This window comes from Pseudophryne corroboree, chromosome 7 (assembly GCF_028390025.1).
Source record: "Pseudophryne corroboree isolate aPseCor3 chromosome 7, aPseCor3.hap2, whole genome shotgun sequence".
In the NCBI taxonomy this organism is placed as follows: domain Eukaryota; kingdom Metazoa; phylum Chordata; class Amphibia; order Anura; family Myobatrachidae; genus Pseudophryne; species Pseudophryne corroboree.
In genome coordinates, this window is record NC_086450.1 from 66,642,855 (window position 1) to 66,667,292 (window position 24,438).

The 24,438-nt window shown below is 49.5% G+C and overlaps 1 protein-coding gene across 7 annotated transcripts in view; it reads left to right on the forward strand.

Moving 5' to 3' along the window:
• Positions 1–6,257: 6,257 nt before the first annotated feature.
• Positions 6,258–24,438, forward strand: part of DIP2A (disco interacting protein 2 homolog A) — a 152,069-nt gene continuing 133,888 nt past the window's right edge. For 5 of the 7 annotated variants that reach the window (XM_063933259.1, XM_063933258.1, XM_063933260.1 and 2 more), the window contains exon 1: positions 6,259–6,747. In XM_063933259.1, the coding sequence (XP_063789329.1) occupies positions 6,657–6,747 (91 nt within the window). In that variant the 5' untranslated portion in view covers positions 6,259–6,656. Of the gene's footprint in view, positions 6,748–24,438 lie in introns of all 7 variants that reach the window. The other 2 variants (XM_063933257.1, XM_063933261.1) reach the window with 1 other exon arrangement.

Consider the following 24,438-nt stretch of genomic DNA (forward strand, 5'->3'; position numbering starts at 1 on the left):
TTCTGCGCAGAAATTGTCTTCAGGCCAAGAGTGTTACCAATTAGGAGCAGGATCTGTTAAACTAAATTTCAGATTTTCTAAAAACAGATTTGCGTTATTTACCGCTTCGCGTTATCTACCGCTGTGCGTTAATTATCGCCTTGCGCTAATTATCGCTTTGCGCTAATTCAACTTTTTCGTGACTTGAGCTACGTGAGCGTAACCGGACGCTACGTTGCGTAATGAACGCTGCGTGCGTCTGCCTTTGGATTGCGTACGCTAGTCTTTGTTAGCGACACGTGTACGCAATGCAAAGGATCCACCGTAACACAATATATTTTTATCAATGTAAATGATCCCTGATCATCTACCGCAATCCACACTGACTGCCTTGTATCTCAGACAAACCGTGTGTTTGTTCTATACTTTAACTATCACCTCTACTATGAAATAACAGCAAATCTCTTTTTAGCACTTTCTATCAACTATAAAATTTGGCAAACAGGAATAGTGATATACGAAAAAATGAAATACACAAGTGAAAAGAAATGCAGGTATGTATGCGTACGCAAGACAAAAGAAAAATAAACAGTTTTAAAAAAGACACAAGCGTTTTGTTCTTACTTCCGGTTACCGGGTTCCTTCAGCACTCTTTATCTAAGCGAAGCAGACGCTTATCCCGTCAGCAACTGCGAGACAACCTCCCACCCTTTTGCTGGGGGATAATGTCTGCTGATCTACCTAGTGCAGATGTGAAAAGGACCGGACGAGCCCGCAATTGACAATGCTAAATTCCTTTGTCGTATAAACAACCCTTTATGAAGCTAAGAACACTGTACGCTGTTTACTTAAGAAGTACCGTAATGGTACGCTAGTTGCGTAACGATCGCTCAGCCGTAGGCGAGACGCTCAGGCGTCACGTTCGCTCACGGCCCAGGGATCACAGGACACGTTATTGGTTATGTCTAGGGGAAAGATTCGCTGTAACGTAGCGTACGCTAGAGACCACGAGGAGGTCACCAGCGATGCAGACGCTCACAACACTATACCTTTATGTTAAACCTTATACCGATGAAACACACAGAATACCTTAATGTGAGTACAGGGTGTAAATGCAACCTTGTGTAACCTGACTAACTACAAAGCTGATTGAGCGTCACCGACGCTCAAGTGAACACTTAACACTATAGTAAATACACTGATACTGGTTTAGGTTTCCAAAGCCTATTAACTGTATTATATCTAATATACTTGTAAAAGGGGATAACAGTACATATGATACGCTACAATATAACAGAGACCTCCTAACCACAGAACTAAACAATAAATACAATAAGACAATACTACGCTGACCTAAATGAAATACAATACCATACTATAATACTATAAGGTATTTAAGAGAAAAGAGGAGAGAGAGAGATAGAGAGAGAGAGAGAGAGAAATTGGCTCGCAGAAAGACAATGATTATGGAGAGAACTTACGCACAAAGGGTATGATCGCCAGCGCCTCGATATCCAGCTCCCGATTATCAGCAGATAACCGTTGATGAGAGAGTGAGTTTGGATATGGTCGGCCTGCCTATTTATGCCCCACACACAATGCAATCTCCTAGTCCCTACAATCCCATTGTCCATTGGCCGAAGGAATTCGGCCCTGCATCATAACAAAAGGTCATAGGGTGATTCATACAGGTGGGCTGTGACGATTTCCAACAGCTCAGGTGGGTGGGAAACTGGGTTTCCCGCCGCATACCTGAGTATGTGTAAATCATAGAAATGGACATAAACTTCTTATGTCCATAACTATTCGCACGAGCGATTAATACGCTCCAAACCAACACCGGAATATTGCTAATTAAATACTCTTCCGATGGGTACCAAACACTGCAATATGATTCCTGTTAGACCCTTCATACGATGCAAAGAGGGATTCCTCAGCTCTGGGACATTGTACTTTAACCAAACTTACAGAAACTATCAAAGGGATCATGATCTATAAACTACATTAATTGTGAACATTTGTAACTAATGAGTCGCACGCTACGATCACATAAACTCTACCGTAAATGCGCATACTGCGCGTGCGAGTGCACGCTATTGCGGGTATGCGCTTCCACGGGAGAGCATACGCATGCGCAGCACGGACCAGTGTGCGGTGCAAATATGGCAACGTGCATTGAGACATTTTTCTGACTTTGACAGCATCTACAGCTATTGCCTGAGGGTCCCTTGACGTGGCGCAATACCTGTCGAGTTTTTCCCAACGGTTTATAATCATGTGGAAGACTTCTGGGTGAAGTCCTTACTCTCCCGGGTGGAGGTCGTGCTGAGGAAAACTGCTTCCCAGTTGTCCACTCCCGGAATGAAAACTGCTGACAGTGCTATCACATGGTTTTTCGCCCCGCGAAGAATCCTTGCAGCTTCTGCCATTGCCCTCCTGCTTCTTGTGGCACCCTGTCTGTTTACGTGGGTGACTGCCGTAATGTTGTCCGACTGGATCAACACCGGCTGACCTTGAAGCAGAGGTCTTGCTAAGCTTAGAGCATTGTAAATGGCCCTTAGCTTCAGGACATTTATGTGAAGTGATGTCTCCAGGCTTGACCATAAGCCCTGGATATTCCTTCCCTGTGTGACTGCTCCCCAGCCTCGCAGGCTGGCATCCGTGGCCACCAGGACCCAGTCCCGCATGCCGAATCTGCGGCCCTCTAGAAGATGAGCACTCTGCAACCACCACAGGAGGGATACCCATTGTCCCTGGTGACAGGGTTATCCGCTGAAGCATCTGAAGATGCGACCCGGACCATTTGTCCAGTAGGTTCCACTGGAAAGTCTTGCGTGGAATCTGCCGAATGGGATTGCTTCGTAGTAAGCCACCATTTTTACCCAGAACCCTTGTGCATTGATGCACTGAGACTTGGTTCGGTTTTTGGAGGTTCCTGACTAGCTCGGATAACTCCCTGGCTTTCTCCTCCGGGAGAAACACCTTCTTTCTGGACTGTGTCCAGGATCATCCCTAGGAACAGAAGACAAGTCGTCGGAACCAGCTGCGATTTTGGAATATTGAGAATCCAATCGTGCTGCCGCAACACTACCTGAGGTAGTGCTACACCGATCTCCAACTGTTCCCTGGATCTCACCCTTATCAGGGAATCGTCCAAGTAAAGGATAACTAAAATTCCCTTCCTTCGAAGGAATATCATCATTACGGTCATTACTTCAGTAAAGACCCGGGGTGCCGTGGACCATCCCTACGGCAGCGTCTGAACTGATAGTGACAGTTCTGTACCATAACCTGAGATACCCTTGGTGAGAAGGGTAAATTTTGACATGAAGGTAAGCATCCTTGATGTCCCGAGACATCATGTAGTCCCCTTCTTCCAGGTTTGCAATCACTGCTCTGAGTGACTCAATTTTGAATTTGAACCTCTGTATGTAAGTGTTCAAAGATTTTAGATTTTAGATTTTAAAATCGGTCTCACCGAGCCGTCTGGCTTCGGTACCACAATAGTGTGGAATAATACCCCGTTCCCTGTTGCAGGAGGGGTACCTTAATTATCACCTGCTGGGAATACAGCTTGTGAATGGCTTCCAAAACTGCCTCCCTGTCAGCGGGAGACGTCGGTAAAACAGACTTTTGGAAACGGCAAGGGGAATACGTCTCGAATTCCAATTTGTACCCCTGAAATATTACCTGAAGGATCCAGGGGTCTACTTGCGAGTGAGCCCACTGCGCACTGAAATTCATTGAGAACGGGCCCCCACCGTGCCTGAACTTGTAAAGCCCTAGCGTCATACTGAGAGCTTGGCAGAGGCGGAAAAGGGTTTCTGTTCCTGGGAACTGGCTGATCTCTGCAGCCATTTTCCTCTCCCTCTGTCACGAGCAGAAAAGAGGAACCCTTTTGTCCGCTTGCCAACCAGGACTGCGCCTGATAATACGGCGTCTTATTTTGAGAGGCGACCTGGGGTACATTCCCTTTTTTTTTAAGGCAATACTTCCAAATGCCGTTTGGAATCCGCATCACCTGACCACTTTACTGGTATAATTGGACAACGCACTTATACTTGATGCCAGTCGGCAAATATTCCGCTGTGCATCATGCATATATAGAAATGCATCTTTTAATTGCTCTATAGGCAATAATATACTGTCCTTATCTAGGATATCAAATTTCCAGTCAGGGAATCCGACCACGTCAACCCAGCACTGCACATCCAGGCTGAGGCGATTGCTGGTCGCAGTATAACACCAGTATGTGTGTAAATACATTTTAGGACACCCTCCTGCTTTCTATCAGCAGGATCCCTAAGGGCGGCCATCTCCAGAGAGGGTAGAGTCCTTGTTCTTACAAGCGTGTGAGCGCCTTATCCCCCCTAGGGGGTGTTTCCCAACGCACCCTAACCTCTGGCGGGAAAAGGTATACTGCCAATAACTTTTTAGAAATTATCAATTGTTATCGGGGGGAAACCCACGCATCATCACACACCTCATTTTATTTCTCAGATTCAGGAAAACTACAGGAAGTTTTTCCTCACCAAACATAATACCCCTTTTTTTGGTGGTATTTATATTATCAGAAGAGTGTAAACTTTTTCCATTGCCTCAATCATGCAATGTGTGGCCCTATTGGAAATCACGGTTGTCTCTTCACCGTCGACACAGGAGTCAGTATCCGTGTCGGCGTCTGTATCTGAGGTAACGGGCGCTTTAGAGCCCCTGTATGAGACATCTGGACATGCACAAGCTGAGTAGCCGGCTGTCTCATGTCAACCACTGTCTTTTATACAAAGCTGACACTGTCACGCAATTTCAACAGTACATCCACTCAGGTGTCGACCCCCCAGGGGGTGACAACACTATTACAGACACTCTACTCCGTCTCCTCATCATTTTTCTCCTTATACATGTCGACACAAACGTACCGACACACAGCACACACACAGGGAATGCTCTGATAGAGGACAGGACCCCACTAGCCCTTTGGGGAGACAGAGGGAGAGTTTGCCAGCACACACCAGAGCGCTATATATATACAGGGATAACCTTATATAAGTGTTTTTCCCTTTATAGCTGCTGTATTGTTTATACTGCGCCTAATTTGTGCCCCCCTCTCTTTTTTAACCCCTTTCTGTAGTGTAGTGACTGCAGGGGAGAGCCAGGGAGCTTCCCTCCAACTGAGCTGTGAGGGAAAATGGCGCCAGTGTGCTGAGGAGATAGGCTCCGCCCCTTTCTCGGCGTCCTTATCATCCGTTTTCTTGTATGTTTTGGCAGGGGTTAAATGCATCCATATAGCCCAGGAGTTATATGTGATGCATTTATTTTAGCCATAAAAGGTTTTCTATCGATTTATTGCGTCTCAGGGCGCTGCCCCCCCAGCGCCCTGCACCCTCAGTGACCGGAGTGTGAAGTGTGCTGAGAGCAATGGCGCACAGCTGCGGTGCTGTGCGCCTACCTTTATCTGAAGACAGGAAAGTCTTCTGCCGCCGATTTTTCCGGACCTCTTCGCTCTTCTGGCTCTGTAAGAGGGCCGGCGGCGCGGCTCCGGTGACCCATCCAGGCTGAACCTGTGATCGTCCCTCTGGAGCTAATGTCCAGTAGCCTAAGAAGCCCAATCCACTCTGCACGCAGGTGAGTTCGCTTCTTCTCCCCTTAGTCCCTCGATGCAGTGAGCCTGTTGCCAGCAGGTCTCACTGAAAATAATAAACCTAAACTAAAACTTTCACAAAGAGCTCAGGAGAGCCCCTAGTGTGCACCCTTCTCGTCGGGCACAGAAAATCTAACTGAGGCTTGGAGGAGGGTCATAGGGGGAGGAGCCAGTGCACACCAGGTGATCCTAAAGCTTTCTTTAGATGTGCCCTGTCTCCTGCGGAGCCGCTATTCCCCATGGTCCTTACGGAGTTCCCAGCATCCACTAGGACGTCAGAGAAAAGGGTTATAACAAATTTTGTGGGGGTCAAAAACGCCAATATTAGGCATTATTTATCACTGCTTCATACATTTCCTCCTATCTGCCAGGCTTGTAGCACCACTGCAGCAGCAGTGTCAGTGCATGTTCTCTGTCAGTGACTGACCTACTACAGCAGCCAGGAGGCGCAGTGCTATGGGAACGCACTGTCACACACACACTCATATATGATACCTCCAGTTAGGGTTGCGCGCCGCGCGCGCTTGCGCCCAGCACGTGGGGAGGGCGGGTCTTTACCCGCTCAATGAGAGTTCGGCGACTTACGTTGTAACCTATAAGCCGACAAGAAGGTGTGGCTACGAGCACGCCAGCCAGCAGGCGAGGGCGCGCTTGGTGGGAGTGTCAGCTCGCGTAGTGAATGAGTGACGTGTGGGGCTCTGCGTTCCGTCCTGTTACCAGGCAGATTCCTTACTCCCATCACACGCTCTCACACACCCGCTTTTCTTCTGCGCGCTCCCGGGCCGCTCCCAAGCGCGCTCCCGCAGCAGGCCGGTCCTGTGGGGATGGGAGCGGAGGTAGCAGCAGCAGGGAGAGTAGGAGAGGCCTGAGCGGCACCGGGCTGAGAGCAGCAGGCAGCACAGACTGAGGGACGGCCGGGCTTTGACACAGCGCGCATCGGGCACAGTGGTGGCTGTGAGCAGGGGGTATGCGGGGTGTGTGCCGGGAACGCTGGGGGAGAGCCGGCTGCCGCCGCCGCTGCTGTTAGGGCACCGGGATGGCGGAAAGAGGGGGGTATGCGATCCTGGAGGCTCTGCCCGTGGAGATCCGGGAGAGTCTTGCAGAGCTGGAGCTGGAGTTGTCCGAAGGTAAGCTGAGGAGAGGCTGGTGATGCAGCTATAAGTGTATATATCTATATATAGCTCACCTGTGTCTGTACAACTACAAGTCCCAGCGTGCTCTGATATCCTCTCTGTCTTGCAGGTCATGCTGGGACTTGTAGCTCTGCCAGGCAAAGCATTCCTGCATGTAATGTGACCATATGTCAGACGTGCACCAGTATGGACCCCACCATCCTATAATACAGCACCAGTATACAGACCCCACCGTCCTATACAGCACCAGTATGCAGACCCCACCGTCCTATACAGCACCAGTATGCAGACCCCACCGTCCTATACAGCACCAGTATGCAGACCCCACCGTCCTATACAGCACCAGTATGCAGACCCCACCGTCCTATACAGCACCAGTATGCAGACCCCACCGTCCTATACAGCACCAGTATGCAGACCCCACCGTCCTATACAGCACCAGTATGCAGACCCCACCGTCCTATACAGCACCAGTATGCAGACCCCACCGTCCTATACAGCACCAGTATGCAGACCCCACCGTCCTATACAGCACCAGTATGCAGACCCCACCGTCCTATACAGCACCAGTATGCAGACCCCACCGTCCTATACAGCACCAGTATGCAGACCCCACCGTCCTATACAGCACCAGTATGCAGACCCCACCGTCCTATACAGCACCAGTATGCAGACCCCACCGTCCTATACAGCACCAGTATGCAGACCCCACCGTCCTATACAGCACCAGTATGCAGACCCCACCGTCCTATACAGCACCAGTATGCAGACCCCACCGTCCTATACAGCACCAGTATGCAGACCCCACCGTCCTATACAGCACCAGTATGCAGACCCCACCGTCCTATACAGCACCAGTATGCAGACCCCACCGTCCTATACAGCACCAGTATGCAGACCCCACCGTCCTATACAGCACCAGTATGCAGACCCCACCGTCCTATACAGCACCAGTATGCAGACCCCACCGTCCTATACAGCACCAGTATGCAGACCCCACCGTCCTATACAGCACCAGTATGCAGACCCCACCGTCCTATACAGCACCAGTATGCAGACCCCACCGTCCTATACAGCACCAGTATGCAGACCCCACCGTCCTATACAGCACCAGTATGCAGACCCCACCGTCCTATACAGCACCAGTATGCAGACCCCACCGTCCTATACAGCACCAGTATGCAGACCCCACCGTCCTATACAGCACCAGTATGCAGACCCCACCGTCCTATACAGCACCAGTATGCAGACCCCACCGTCCTATACAGCACCAGTATGCAGACCCCACCGTCCTATACAGCACCAGTATGCAGACCCCACCGTCCTATACAGCACCAGTATGCAGACCCCACCGTCCTATACAGCACCAGTATGCAGACCCCACCGTCCTATACAGCACCAGTATGCAGACCCCACCGTCCTATACAGCACCAGTATGCAGACCCCACCGTCCTATACAGCACCAGTATGCAGACCCCACCGTCCTATACAGCACCAGTATGCAGACCCCACCGTCCTATACAGCACCAGTATGCAGACCCCACCGTCCTATACAGCACCAGTATGCAGACCCCACCGTCCTATACAGCACCAGTATGCAGACCCCACCGTCCTATACAGCACCAGTATGCAGACCCCACCGTCCTATACAGCACCAGTATGCAGACCCCACCGTCCTATACAGCACCAGTATGCAGACCCCACCGTCCTATACAGCACCAGTATGCAGACCCCACCGTCCTATACAGCACCAGTATGCAGACCCCACCGTCCTATACAGCACCAGTATGCAGACCCCACCGTCCTATACAGCACCAGTATGCAGACCCCACCGTCCTATACAGCACCAGTATGCAGACCCCACCGTCCTATACAGCACCAGTATGCAGACCCCACCGTCCTATACAGCACCAGTATGCAGACCCCACCGTCCTATACAGCACCAGTATGCAGACCCCACCGTCCTATACAGCACCAGTATGCAGACCCCACCGTCCTATACAGCACCAGTATGCAGACCCCACCGTCCTATACAGCACCAGTATGCAGACCCCACCGTCCTATACAGCACCAGTATGCAGACCCCACCGTCCTATACAGCACCAGTATGCAGACCCCACCGTCCTATACAGCACCAGTATGCAGACCCCACCGTCCTATACAGCACCAGTATGCAGACCCCACCGTCCTATACAGCACCAGTATGCAGACCCCACCGTCCTATACAGCACCAGTATGCAGACCCCACCGTCCTATACAGCACCAGTATGCAGACCCCACCGTCCTATACAGCACCAGTATGCAGACCCCACCGTCCTATACAGCACCAGTATGCAGACCCCACCGTCCTATACAGCACCAGTATGCAGACCCCACCGTCCTATACAGCACCAGTATGCAGACCCCACCGTCCTATACAGCACCAGTATGCAGACCCCACCGTCCTATACAGCACCAGTATGCAGACCCCACCGTCCTATACAGCACCAGTATGCAGACCCCACCGTCCTATACAGCACCAGTATGCAGACCCCACCGTCCTATACAGCACCAGTATGCAGACCCCACCGTCCTATACAGCACCAGTATGCAGACCCCACCGTCCTATACAGCACCAGTATGCAGACCCCACCGTCCTATACAGCACCAGTATGCAGACCCCACCGTCCTATACAGCACCAGTATGCAGACCCCACCGTCCTATACAGCACCAGTATGCAGACCCCACCGTCCTATACAGCACCAGTATGCAGACCCCACCGTCCTATACAGCACCAGTATGCAGACCCCACCGTCCTATACAGCACCAGTATGCAGACCCCACCGTCCTATACAGCACCAGTATGCAGACCCCACCGTCCTATACAGCACCAGTATGCAGACCCCACCGTCCTATACAGCACCAGTATGCAGACCCCACCGTCCTATACAGCACCAGTATGCAGACCCCACCGTCCTATACAGCACCAGTATGCAGACCCCACCGTCCTATACAGCACCAGTATGCAGACCCCACCGTCCTATACAGCACCAGTATGCAGACCCCACCGTCCTATACAGCACCAGTATGCAGACCCCACCGTCCTATACAGCACCAGTATGCAGACCCCACCGTCCTATACAGCACCAGTATGCAGACCCCACCGTCCTATACAGCACCAGTATGCAGACCCCACCGTCCTATACAGCACCAGTATGCAGACCCCACCGTCCTATACAGCACCAGTATGCAGACCCCACCGTCCTATACAGCACCAGTATGCAGACCCCACCGTCCTATACAGCACCAGTATGCAGACCCCACCGTCCTATACAGCACCAGTATGCAGACCCCACCGTCCTATACAGCACCAGTATGCAGACCCCACCGTCCTATACAGCACCAGTATGCAGACCCCACCGTCCTATACAGCACCAGTATGCAGACCCCACCGTCCTATACAGCACCAGTATGCAGACCCCACCGTCCTATACAGCACCAGTATGCAGACCCCACCGTCCTATACAGCACCAGTATGCAGACCCCACCGTCCTATACAGCACCAGTATGCAGACCCCACCGTCCTATACAGCACCAGTATGCAGACCCCACCGTCCCATACAGCACCAGTATGCAGACCCCACCGTCCCATACAGCACCAGTATGCAGACCCCACCGTCCCATACAGCACCAGTATGCAGACCCCACCGTCCCATACAGCACCAGTATGCAGACCCCACCGTCCCATACAGCACCAGTATGCAGACCCCACCGTCCCATACAGCACCAGTATGCAGACCCCACCGTCCCATACAGCACCAGTATGCAGACCCCACCGTCCCATACAGCACCAGTATGCAGACCCCACCGTCCCATACAGCACCAGTATGCAGACCCCACCGTCCCATACAGCACCAGTATGCAGACCCCACCGTCCCATACAGCACCAGTATGCAGACCCCACCGTCCCATACAGCACCAGTATGCAGACCCCACCGTCCCATACAGCATCAGTATACAGACATTTCTCTAACGTCCTAGTGGATGCTGGGGACTCCGTCAGGACCATGGGGAATAGCGGGCTCCGCAGGAGACAGGGCACATCTAAAAAAGCTTTTAGGTCACATGGTGCGTACTGGCTCCTCCCCCTATGACCCTCCTCCAAGCCTCAGTTAGGTTTTTGTGCCCGTCCGAGAGGGTCCAATCTAGGTGGCTCTCTTAAAGAGCTGTTTAGAAAAGTTTTTTTTTAGGTTTCAATCTCAGTGATTCCTGCTGGCAACAGGATCACTGCATCGAGGGACTTAGGGGAGAGATTTCCAACTCACCTGCGTGCAGGATGGATTGGAGTCTTAGGCTACTGGACACTTAGCTCCAGAGGGAGTCGGAACACAGGTCAGCCTGGGGTTCGTCCCGGAGCCGCGCCGCCGATCCCCCTTACAGACGCTGAAGAGACGGCAGAACGGAGGTCCGGAAAACAGGCGGCAGAAGACTCCACAGTCTTCATGAAGGTAGCGCACAGCACTGCAGCTGTGCGCCATTGTTGTCACACGGCTCACTGACTCAGTCACGGAGGATGCAGGGCGCTGCTGGGGGCGCCCTGGGCAGCAATATAATTACCTTTAGTGGCAAAATAAATACATCACATATACCCATTAAGGCTATATGTATGTATTTTGACCCAGGCCAGTTTCTTAAAAACCGGGAGAAAAATCCCGCCGAAAAAGGGGCGGAGCTTATTCTCCTCAGCACTCAGCGCCATTTTTCTGTTCAGCTCCGCTGGTGAGGAAGGCTCCCAGGACTCTCCCCTGCACTGCACTACAGAAACGGTAACAAAGAGAAGGGGGGCATAAATTGGCGATATTTATATATTAAGAGCGCATATATAGTAAACAACACCTTCTAGGGTTGTTTATATACATTTATAGCGCTTTTGGTGTGTGCTGGCAAACTCTCCCTCTGTCTCCCCAAAGGGCTAAGGGGTCCTGTCTTCGATTAGAGCATTCCCTGTGTGGCTGCTGTGTGTCGGTACGTGTGTGTCGACATGTATGAGGACGATGTTGGTGTGGAGGCAGAGCAATTGCCGATGATGGTAATGTCACCCCCTAGGGAGTCGACACCGGAATGGATGGCTTTAGTTATGGAATTACGTGATAATGTCAGCACACTACAAAAGTCAGTTGACGAAATAAGACGCCCGGCAAACCAGTTAGTACCGGTTCAGGCGTCTCAGACACCGTCAGGGGCTGTAAAACGTCCTTTACCTCAGTCAGTCGACACGGGTACCGACACAGATGAATCTAGTGTCGACGGTGAAGAAACAAACGTATTTTCCAATAGGGCCACACGTTATATGATCACGGCAATGAAGGAGGCGTTGCAGATCTCTGATACTGCTGGTACCTCAAAAAGGGGTATTATGTGGGGGGTGAAAAAACTACCTGTATTTTTCCCAGAATCAGAGGAATTGAATGATGTGTGTGATGAAGCGTGGGTTACCCCCGATAGAAAATTGCTAATTTCAAAGAAGTTATTGGCATTATACCCTTTCCCACCAGAGGTTAGGGCGCGCTGGGAAACACCCCCTAAGGTGGATAAGGCGCTCACACGTTTATCAAAGCAAGTGGCGTTGCCGTCTCCTGATACGGCCGCCCTCAAGGATCCAGCAGATAGGAGGCTGGAAACTACACTGAAGAGTATATACACACATACTGGTGTTATACTGCGACCGGCAATAGCCTCAGCCTGGATGTGCAGTGCTGGGGTAGTGTGGTTGGATTCTCTGACTGAAAATATTGAGACCCTGGATAGGGACAGTATTTTATTGACTCTAGAGCAATTAAAGGATGCTTTTCTTTATATGCGAGATGCTCAGAGGGATGTTTGTACTCTAGCATCAAGAGTAAGCGCGATGTCCATATCTGCCAGAAGAAGTTTATGGACGCGACAGTGGTCAGGTGATGCGGATTCCAAGAGGCATATGGAAGTATTGCCATATAAAGGAGAGGAATTGTTTGGGGTCGGTCTTTCGGACCTGGTGACCACGGCAACTGCCGGCAAATCCACCTTTTTACCTCAGACCCCTTCACAACAGAAAAAGACACCGTCTTTTCAGCCGCAGTCCTTTCGCTCCTATAAAAAGCGACCAAAAGGACAGTCTTATCTGCCGAGAGGCAGAGGAAAGGGTAAGAAAGGGCAGCACGCAGCCCCTGCCCAGGAACAGAAGCCCGCCCCGGCTTCTACAAAGCCATCAGCATGACGCTGGGGCTTTACAAGCGGACCCAGGAACGGTGGGGGGTCGACTCAAGATTTTCAGCAATCAATGGGCTCACTCACAAGTGGACCCGTGGGTCCTGCAGATAATATCTCAGGGTTACATGCTGGAGTTCGAAAGGTTTCCCCCTCGCCGGTTCCTAAAGTCTGCTTTACCAACGTCTCCCTCAGAAAGGACGTCGGTTTTGGAAGCCATTCACAAGCTGTATTCTCAGCAGGTGATAGTCAAGGTACCCCTCCTACAACAGGGAAAGGGGTATTATTCCACTCTATTTGTGGTACCGAAACCGGACGGTTCGGTAAGGCCTATTCTAAATCTGAAATCCTTGAACCTGTACATACAGAAATTCAAGTTCAAGATGGAGTCACTCAGGGCAGTGATAGCGAATCTGGAAGAAGGAGACTTCATGGTGTCCTTGGACATAAAAGATGCTTATCTACATGTCCCGATTTACCCCTCACACCAAGGGTATCTCAGGTTCGTGATACAAGACTGTCATTATCAGTTTCAAACGCTGCCGTTTGGTTTGTCCACGGCCCCTCGGGTCTTTACCAAGGTAATGACCGAAATGATGGTTCTTCTACGAAGAAAAGGCGTATTAATTATCCCTTACTTGGACGATCTCCTGATAAGGGCAAAGTCCAGAGAACAGCTGGAAGTCGGTGTGGCGCTAACACAAGTAGTGCTTCAGCAACACGGGTGGATTCTAAATCTTCCAAAATCTCAATTGACCCCGACAACGCATCTGCTGTTCCTGGGTATGATTCTGGACACGGTTCAGAAAAAGGTATTTCTCCCGGAAGAGAAAGCAAGGGAGTTATCCGAACTTGTCAGGAACCTCCTAAAACCAGGAACTGTGTCAGTACATCAATGCACAAGAGTCCTGGGAAAGATGGTGGCTTCGTACGAAGCGATTCCATTCGGCAGATTCCATGCACGGACATTTCAGTGGGATCTGCTGGACAAATGGTCCGGATCGCATCTGCACATGCATCAGCGGATAACACTGTCACCGAGAACAAGGTTGTCTCTCCTGTGGTGGTTGCAGACTGCCCATCTGTTAGTGGGCCGCAGATTCGGCATACAGGACTGGGTCCTGGTGACTACGGATGCCAGCCTACGAGGTTGGGGAGCAGTCACAAAGGGAAGAAACTTCCAGGGCGTGTGGTCAAACCTGGAGACGTCTCTTCACATAAATATACTGGAGCTAAGAGCGATCTACAATGCTCTAAGTCTGGCAAAACCGCTGCTTCAGGGTCAGCCGGTGTTGATCCAGTCCGACAACATCACGGCAGTCGCCCACGTAAACCGACAAGGCGGCACGAGAAGCAGGAGTGCAATGGCAGAAGCTGCAAGGATTCTGCGCTGGGCGGAGAATCATGTCATAGCACTGTCAGCAGTGTTCATCCCGGGAGTGGACAACTGGGAAGCAGATTTCCTCAGCAGACACGACCTTCACCCGGGAGAGTGGGGACTTCATCCAGAAGTTTTCCACATGATTGTGAACCGTTGGGAAAAACCAAAGGTGGACATGATGGCGTCTCGCCTCAACAAAAAATTGGACAGGTATTGCGCCAGGTCAAGAGACCCTCAGGCAATAGCTGTGGACGCTCTGGTAACACCGTGGGTGTACCAGTCAGTGTATGTGTTCCCTCCTCTGCCTCTCATACCAAAGGTACTGAGAATTATACGGAAAAGAGGAGTAAGAACGATACTGGTGGCTCCGGACTGGCCAAGAAGAACTTGGTATCCGGAACTTCAAGAGATGCTCACGGAGGATCCGTGGCCTCTACCTCTAAGAAGGGATCTGCTTCAGCAGGGACCTTGTATGTTCCAAGACTTACCGCGTCTGCGTTTGACGGCATGGCGGTTGAACGCCGGATTCTAAAAGGAAAGGGCATTCCAGAGGAAGTTATTCCTACCTTGATTAAGGCTAGAAAGGAAGTGACTGTACAACATTATCACCGCATTTGGCGAAAATATGTTGCGTGGTGTGAGGCCAAGAAGGCTCCAACGGAAGAATTTCAATTGGGTCGATTCTTACATTTCCTGCAAGCAGGATTGTCTATGGGCCTAAAATTGGGGTCCATTAAAGTTCAAATTTCGGCCTTATCAATTTTCTTCCAGAAGGAATTGGCGTCAGTGCCTGAAGTACAAACTTTTGTCAAAGGTGTACTACATATACAACCCCCAATAGTGCCTCCAGTGGCACCGTGGGATTTGAACGTGGTTCTAAATTTTCTCAAATCTCATTGGTTTGAGCCGTTAAAATCGGTAGAATTAAAATACCTTACATGGAAGGTAACCATGCTGTTGGCCCTGGCTTCTGCCAGGAGAGTTTCAGAGTTGGCAGCTTTGTCATACAAGAGCCCATATCTGATATTCCATTCGGACAGGGCAGAATTGAGGACACGTCCTCAATTTCTCCCTAAGGTGGTTTCGGCATTTCACTTAAACCAGCCTATTGTGGTGCCTGCGGCTACTAGCGACTTGGAGGACTCCAAGTTACTGGACGTTGTCAGAGCATTAAAAATATATATTTCAAGGACAGCTGGAGTCAGAAAAACTGACTCGTTGTTTACATTGTATGCACCCAACAAGATGGGTGCTCCTGCGTCTAAACAGACGATTGCACGTTGGATCTGTAGCACAATCCAACTTGCACATTCTGTGGCAGGCGTGCCACAGCCTAAATCTGTAAAGGCCCACTCCACAAGGAAGGTGGGCTCATCTTGGGCGGCTGCCCGAGGGGTCTCGGCATTACAATTTTGCCGAGCAGCTACGTGGTCAGGGGAGAACACGTTTGTAAAATTTTACAAATTTGATACTCTGGCTAAAGAGGACCTGGAGTTTTCTCATTCGGTGCTGCAGAGTCATCCGCACTCTCCCGCCCGTTTGGGAGCTTTGGTATAATCCCCATGGTCCTGACGGAGTCCCCAGCATCCACTAGGACGTTAGAGAAAATAAGAATTTACTTACCGATAATTCTATTTCTCATAGTCCGTAGTGGATGCTGGGCGCCCATCCCAAGTGCGGATTGTCTGCAATGCTTGTACATAGTTATTGTTACAAAATCGGGTTATTACTGTTGTTGTGAGCCATCTTTTCAGAGGCTACTTCGTTTTGTTATCATACTGTTAACTGGGTTCAGATCACAAGTTGTACGGTGTGATTGGTGTGGCTGGTATGAGTCTTACCCGGGATTCAAGATCCTTCCTTATTGTGTACGCTCGTCCGGGCACAGTACCTAACTGAGGCTTGGAGGAGGGTCATAGGGGGAGGAGCCAGTACGCACCATGTGACCTAAAAGCTTTTTTAGATGTGCCCTGTCTCCTGCGGAGCCCGCTATTCCCCATGGTCCTGACGGAGTCCCCAGCATCCACTACGGACTATGAGAAATAGAATTATCGGTAAGTAAATTCTTATTTTTTTATCCCATTCTATACAGTTATATACATATGATATAAATCCTCCAGCTGCAGTGCCCAGGCCTGGACTTCTCTGACATCTGTCACTCCATGTACCACTGGCCCAAAGATATCTGCATATGTCAAACTTTGCTTTATTGTATCCATCTCTCTCTGCTATAAGTTACACTGTTACCTGTCCACTGGTCTAACCTTGAAACATGCTACACTAGACATTTAAAGTGGTTTTACCCCCCCCAATAGTTTGTTTTTCTATGTGCTGGGGACATTATATTAATATTTGGCTATCCCCTCCCCTTGCTTAGTTCCCGCAATGGTGGGGTGAAGCTAGCATCCCAGATGGCACCACTACCTTACTACTTGCATGGTGTATACAGTATATTGCCCATCAAACAGTATACTGTATGGTAATGTTTAGTTCTGTCAGACCTTGTAGATTTATAGAGACCAGCTTCCAGGTAGTGACCCCCTCCCCCCATCTAGTGACGAAGGCAGGGTGATTGCAGCGCTGGTTGTGTAACATGGCTGCTGGAGATCGGGCCTCGCCATTAAGGTGTTTTATTGGTATGTGATAGGGTGAGTCTCCTACCATCAGCGTTGTGCAGACACTTGTGATGAATGAGCTCTCTCTCTATCACTACTAGACATGTGAGCTACTGTAATAATTACTGGTCTACTTCTGGCCCACAGATCTTGTACGTAAGATTGCTGTATTCTCTTTTTTTTTTTTGTCTTGGTATAATTGTCTTTATTCGCCGATATGCCACCGCGTGTTGCTACCTTTAGGGCTCATTGTGATGGCTGGTTTTGGAGTTTCTCATTTCATGTTCCAGGCAGTGGCACATGTAATCATATAATAGTGAGCAATTGATACTTCCCTCACGATTCTTCTGTCGTGGGACTTGGGGTCCATATATGGAAAAAAAAGGAATATTTCCAAAGATAGTGTAATACGTTCAGATTATCAAACAATTTTTTATTACAATCAAGCAGTAGAAAACATCAATAAAAACAGATATTTTTAAGATCAATGGTGTAGAATGGAGGTTTACCAGATTTTTGGTAGGGTAAGAGCCTTAAATAATGCCTTTAGGATGTATATCGCTGTGATAAACTTTGTAGAATTTACATCTCAATAAGGAATAGTAGAGGTGGGGATTTACCAGATTTCAATGCAGTATGGGCCTTTAGGATGTAATAATGAGGAGACACCGGCTCCGGAACCTGTCTCCACGGTCCAAAACCTCCGTCCATCTGGTAAGCCTTCCTCCAACAATAGCACTCCTGTCATACAATGCCGACGCATTTCAGGACCTCTCCCTTCCTCAAGGCAGTATGACAGGACTGAGAACGCTGCCCAAGGTGGGTCCTGATTGGCCACAGGTGCTGCGGGTTGACTGGGAGGTGTATGGCACCCAGCGCCTGAATCAGCAGCTAAAACTTTCCCCTCAGGTAAATCCGTGGTGCCAGCACGGCAGGATGCAGAAGCGTCCGCAGATTTCCCGCCCAATATGACCGTCTCCAGGAGGGACACAATGCTCTGCTCCTGGTCTTCCCTTTTGATTTATGATTCACCTAATTCATTGTGGTATTGGGGATACCTCTCTGACCAGTTTTGTTTGCTGCTTATCTATCTTGGCGCCCGGGCACTTTTCTGTTACTTCTGCTAGTGGCACATGTAAGTCTATAGGAAGACCAGACAGGGCCCCATTGTTTAGGATATGTAACGTGGAGCCGGACATATGCAAATAAACTTCTGCTGAAACTCTGGAGGTTACAGATTATTTATCCCTTTAGGGTGCGGACACACTAGGACGATGTTGCAAACGAAGTAGTGTCATCCGTGACGGAACCAGACAGCGGCAAGTGCACACATACTTGCTGGTGACTGGGGCTGCCATGCTGCATTTGACAGCATGGCTCTCATTTGTGATATCGCCCGTAGGTCCAACAAGCGATGTCGGAGATGACCCGCGGGAGTGCGCATCATGTGTTATATCGTCTGTCCAACCTGTAGCTCGCTAGCGCTTGTGAATCTACACGTCCCAGTATGCCCTGCCAAAGCTTTAGCACTCCCTAATAACACTGTAGCAGGGCATGCTGGGACTTGTAGTTCCATAACAGCAGGAGAGCCGCTGGTTGGCCAGGCCTGCATTAGACAATATCGGTCTGAGCTGGCCGATATCGGACGCGATATCGCTTAGTGTGTACGCACCCTTTATACCAGAGTTTCCCAAACTCCGCCATTACAGTCCAGGTGTTACTTGAGCACAGGTGACTTAATTAGTTCCTCAGTCAATTTGATTTAGCCATCCGGACTCAAGCATGGATATCCTTAAAACCTGGACTGTAATGGTGGCATTTGCGAAACACTGCTTTAAACTGTTTATACAGGGTGAGGCAAAAAACATCCCAGATTTTAAAGGTTAACAAAAAAGTGATGGGAAATGCTTTTCAGAATTGTAGTACTTAATCTAATAGTGCACGGAATACAGTTTATTTTCGATTGGTTCTGAATATATTATATCATCATTTCTTGGTATATAGCAGCCCTCAGTTCATTAATGGTTCTTGGTGGATGTGTGTAGACCTCGGCTCACAGATGGCCCCGCTGGAATTCCATGAAAATGCAGGAATTGTCCCGCCGAGTGATGCAAAACTTCAGAAATCGACTAGAAAAGTGCATCAAGAATGAAGATTGTCAGCCGGACGATACCATATTCAGAACCAATTCAAAATAAACTGTATTCCGTCAACCTCTAGATTATGAATAGCATTTGCTAACCTTTAACCTGGGAGTTGTTGTGTTTTTTTTTTTTTTTTCCTCACCATGTACAACGAATGGGTTTTATCCCCACTGTGTACTCCATGCTTCTGTAAGTCTAAAACTGTCTTTTAGGGGGGAATTAAAATGTTTGAAAAGTCGGTTGGGTGTCTGTTTTTTTTTTTAGCTGTCTATGAGATAGGAAAAAACCGACACCCAACTGACTTTTCAAACAATTGAATCTCCCCCTTAATATCCTATATGTACTTCGTACACTATAGGGAATGTTAATGCTGCATAAAGCAGTAACAATAAAGTAATAATACAAGTACTATTCATATGGCTTCCAATAAAATAGAGTTGGCTCAAAACGCACATCGGTACCATGCTAGGGATGGATATCGGAAGCCCACCATCGAATGAGGTCTGTGCTTCCGCCTTGTAAACTTCCTGTGCGGAGGTATCTAACCATCACATCAAAGGAATTGAATGCAAAATAAACACAGATAGTGTGATGGTGTGTGCATGCTGCTGAAGTTAGCTGTATTTAAAAATTGGATGCCATCAGTGCCGGCCTGCTCTGTTACCCTGTGTACATACACATGCTGTTTTACATACCGTTATCCCAGGTGGCCGATCACATTCCCATGACTTCCATCAACTGTTACTTTGTCCGTCTTCTCCTCTCTGTAGAGCTCAACAAACACTGGGTGTCTGGGGGTGACGTGGAAGTGGTCCACGGTGCCTAAGCCCTGGGGAGCACTGCGTGAATGAGGACACTTGTTCTCCGAGCACCCCTGCATCATGTTGCTTGTACATGGCAGCCTAGAGCTCTGTTATAAACACTGTTCTGACCGCCAACACTGGCTTCTCATGGATGCCCAGAATGCTGAGGCAATGGTCTGGCATTTTGGAGTGCCAAGGTCTGATCCAGCAGGTTCATGCTCCGCAGTGGCATGGAAGTAATCTGAGGGGGAACTGATGTGTGATGAATTCCCTTTCTGGTAAATGTTTGGACGCAGCAGTGGCTGAGGGGTTAATAATAAAGGGTGAGGGTGTTAATGACAGTATAGTAGGGAGTGTAAGTGATCGATACAGGGGATATTAATGACTGGGGTTTGGGGGGTTAAACAATGAAAGAGAGATATTGATAGTGAATTATGCAGAGGGGAGGATGGCGAGGGGGCAGTGCTGTATTGGAGTGGGTAGTCCTGATGCTTAGCAGACTGGTGAGTGGGTTTGTGGAGTGGAGAGCTGATTGGGGGGGGATTCAGGAGATGTGAGGACGAGCAATGAGGTGAGCATAGAGAAATGATATGATGTGAATGGAAAACAGTGATCTGTTTGCGATGGATCCGGTATGTGTTACCGGCAGACGCCGCAGGTTCTGTTCCCGCTCGGTTAGTGGCGTGGACCCACCAACCAAGTGGGAGAATAGAGCGCGTTCGGGATTTCCTCTGTCGACATTTCACCGGCTGTTGGGTTTCCGGCGTCGGTCTCCTGAATGCCGGGATCCCAACAGCCGGCATTTTAACTGCCTCCCGTTTGAGATCTGTGTGTATGTCTGCTAGTTATTAGTGTTTAATATGTGACTGCCAGGGACCACTTCCCCTGCACCAGTGTACAAGCAGGGAATTCTGTTCAACAGCATCAGTCTACATTAGTGATAAGCATCGGGGGCTGCACTGTGGGGCCCTATAACCTTCAAAGTGTCTTCCTAATAAGTTAGTCCATTTAATCAGTGAAAGAGATGCCCATTTGCAAAAACATCATTAAAAGATTGTTACAAAGTGTAACAAACATGTAACAAAGCAGCAAGGAGCTGGGGGGTGGCAAGTGAAGGCTGGGAGGTCTGCATGCAGCCCCAGTGGCGCCTGTGGCCGTGGCTGGTGTATGTCCTAGTGCGGCTTACAATATGTCCTGCACATACTTCATATGGATGTGTCCTCATACACTGGCACAAGGTCTTACGACTTAGCCGTGGAAAGGGCTCTGTCAATTAAAAGTTGCGTCATATTCGCCCCGTTGCAAACTGCAAAAAGCGACAAAAAAATTAACAACGTACACTGACCACTAGGGCTCAGGGTACTTGCTTATCTATATGCGACAAAGTTGTAAATCTGTGTGATCAGAGCGCAGTGGCTATTCCTCCCACTGCATTCCGTTATGCTTAATCTACTGCTGTGTACATTGGTATTTCTCGTTACACCCTAGTGCAGTGGTTTCCAAACTTTTTTGAATAACGGCGCCCTAGAATATCATAATTTCTCTATCGTCCTAGTGGATGCTGGGGTTCCTGAAAGGACCATGGGGGACAGCGGCTCCGCAGGAGACAGGGCACAAAAAGTAAAGCTTTTTCCGATCAGGTGGTGTGCACTGGCTCCTCCCCCCATGACCCTCCTCCAGACTCCAGTTAGATTTTTGTGCCCGGCCGAGAAGGGTGCAATCTAGGTGGCTCTCCTAAAGAGCTGCTTAGAGAAAGTTTAGCTAGGTTTTTTATTTTACAGTGATTCCTGCTGGCAACAGGATCACTGCAGCGAGGGACTGAGGGGAGAAGGAGTCAACTCACCTGCGTGCAGGATGGATTGGTTTCTTGGCTACTGGACATCAAGCTCCAGAGGGACGATCACAGGTACAGCCTGGATGGTCACCGGAGCCACGCCGCCGGCCCCCTTGCAGATGCTGAAATCAGAAGAGGTCCAGAATCGGCGGCTGAAGACTCCTGCAGTCTTCTAAAGGTAGCGCACAGCACTGCAGCTGTGCGCCATTTTCCTCTCAGCACACTTCACACGGCAGTCACTGAGGGTGCAGGGCGCTGGGAGGGGGGCGCCCTGGGAGGCAAATGAGTACCTATAAAGGCTAAAAATACCTCACATATAGCCCTAGAGGCTATATGGAGATATTTAACCCCTGCCTAATTTTTCTAAATAGCGGGAGACGAGCCTGCCGGAAAAGGGGCGGGGCCTATCTCCTCAGCACACGGCGCCATTTCCTCTCACAGCTCCGCTGGTCAGGACGGCTCCCAAGTCTCTCCCCTGCACTGCACTACAGAAACAGGGTAAAACAGAGAGGGGGGGGCACATTTATGGCGATATTTTGATATAACAAAGCAGCTATAAGGGAGCACTTATTATAAGGCTATCCCTGATATATATATAGCGCTTTTGGTGTGTGCTGGCAAACTCTCCCTCTGTCTCCCCAAAGGGCTAGTGGGTCCTGTCTTCGTTAGGAGCATTCCCTGTGTGTCTGCTGTGTGTCGGTACGTGTGTGTCGACATGTATGAGGACGATATTGGTGTGGAGGCGGAGCAATTGCCAAATATGAGGATGTCACCCCCTAGGGAGTCGACACCAGAATGGATGCCTTTATTTATGGAACTACGGGATAGTGTCAACACGCTAAAGCAGTCGTTTGACGACATGAGACGGCCGGACAATCAATTAGTGCCTGTCCAGGCGACTCAAACACCGTCAGGGGCTGTGAAACGCCCTTTGCCTCAGTCGGTCGACACAGACCCAGACACAGGCGATGACTCCAGTGGTGACGGTAACGAATCAACCGTATTTTCCAGTAGGGCCACACGTTATATGATTTTGGCAATGAAGGAGGCGTTACATTTAGCTGATACTACAGGTACCACTAAACAGGGTATTATGTGGGGTATGAAAAAACTACCTATAGTTTTTCCTGAATCAGAAGAACTAAATGACGTGTGTAATGAAGCGTGGGTTGCCCCTGATAAAAAGCTGATAATTTCAAAGAAATTATTGGCATTATACCCTTTCCCGCCAGAGGTTAGGGAGCGCTGGGAAACACCTCCTAGGGTGGACAAGGCGCTAACACGCTTATCTAAACAAGTGGCGTTACCCTCTCCTGAGACGGCCGCACTTAAAGATCCATCAGATAGGAGGATGGAAAATATCCAAAAAAGTATATACACACATGCAGGTGTTATACTACGACCAGCTGTAGCGACTGCCTGGATGGGCAGTGCGGGGGTAGTTTGGTCAGAATCCCTGATTGAAAATATTGATACCCTGGACAGGGACAATATTTTACTGTCGTTAGAACAAATAAAGGATGCATTTCTTTATATGCGTGATGCACAGAGGGATATATGCACACTGGCATCACGGGTAAGTGCTATGTCCATTTCGGCCAGAAGAGCTTTATGGACGCAACAGTGGACAGGCGATGCGGATTCAAAACGGCATATGGAAGTTTTGCCGTATAAAGGGGAGGAGTTATTTGGAGTCGGTCTATCAGATTTGGTGGCCACGGCTACAGCCGGGAAATCCACCTTTCTACCTCAAGTCACTCCCCAACAGAAAAAGGCACCGACTTTTCAACCGCAGCCCTTTCGTTCCTTTAAAAATAAGAGAGCAAAGGGCTATTCATATCTGCCACGAGGCAAAGGTCGAGGGAAGAGACAGCAACACGCAGCTCCTTCCCAGGATCAGAAGCCCTCCCCGGCTTCTACAAAAGCCTCAGCATGACGCTGGGGCTTCTCAAGCGGACTCGGGGACGGTGGGGGGTCGTCTCAAAAATTACAGCGCGCAGTGGGCTCACTCGCAAGTAGATCCCTGGATCCTGCAGATAATATCTCAGGGATACAGGTTGGAATTAGAGACAGATCCACCTCGCCGTTTCCTGAAGTCTGCTTTACCAACGTCCCCCTCCGAAAGGGAGACGGTTTTGGAAGCCATTCACAAGCTGTACTCTCAGCAGGTGATAGTCAAGGTACCTCTTCTGCAACAAGGGAAGGGGTATTATTCCACTCTTTTTGTGGTACCGAAGCCGGATGGCTCGGTAAGGCCTATTCTAAATCTGAAGTCCTTGAACCTGTACATAAAGAAGTTCAAGTTCAAAATGGAGTCACTCAGAGCAGTGATAGCGAACCTGGAAGAGGGGGACTTTATGGTATCCTTGGACATCAAGGATGCGTATCTCCACGTTCCAATTTACCCCTCACACCAGGGGTACCTCAGGTTCGTTGTACAAAACTGTCACTATCAGTTTCAGACGCTGCCGTTCGGATTGTCCACGGCACCTCGGATCTTTACAAAGGTAATGGCCGAGATGATGATTCTTCTTCGAAGAAAAGGCGTATTAATTATCCCATACTTGGACGATCTCCTAATAAGGGCGAGGTCCAGAGAACAGCTAGAGATGGGATTAGCACTGTCTCAAGAAGTGCTAAAACAGCACGGGTGGATTCTGAATATTCCAAAATCCCAGTTAA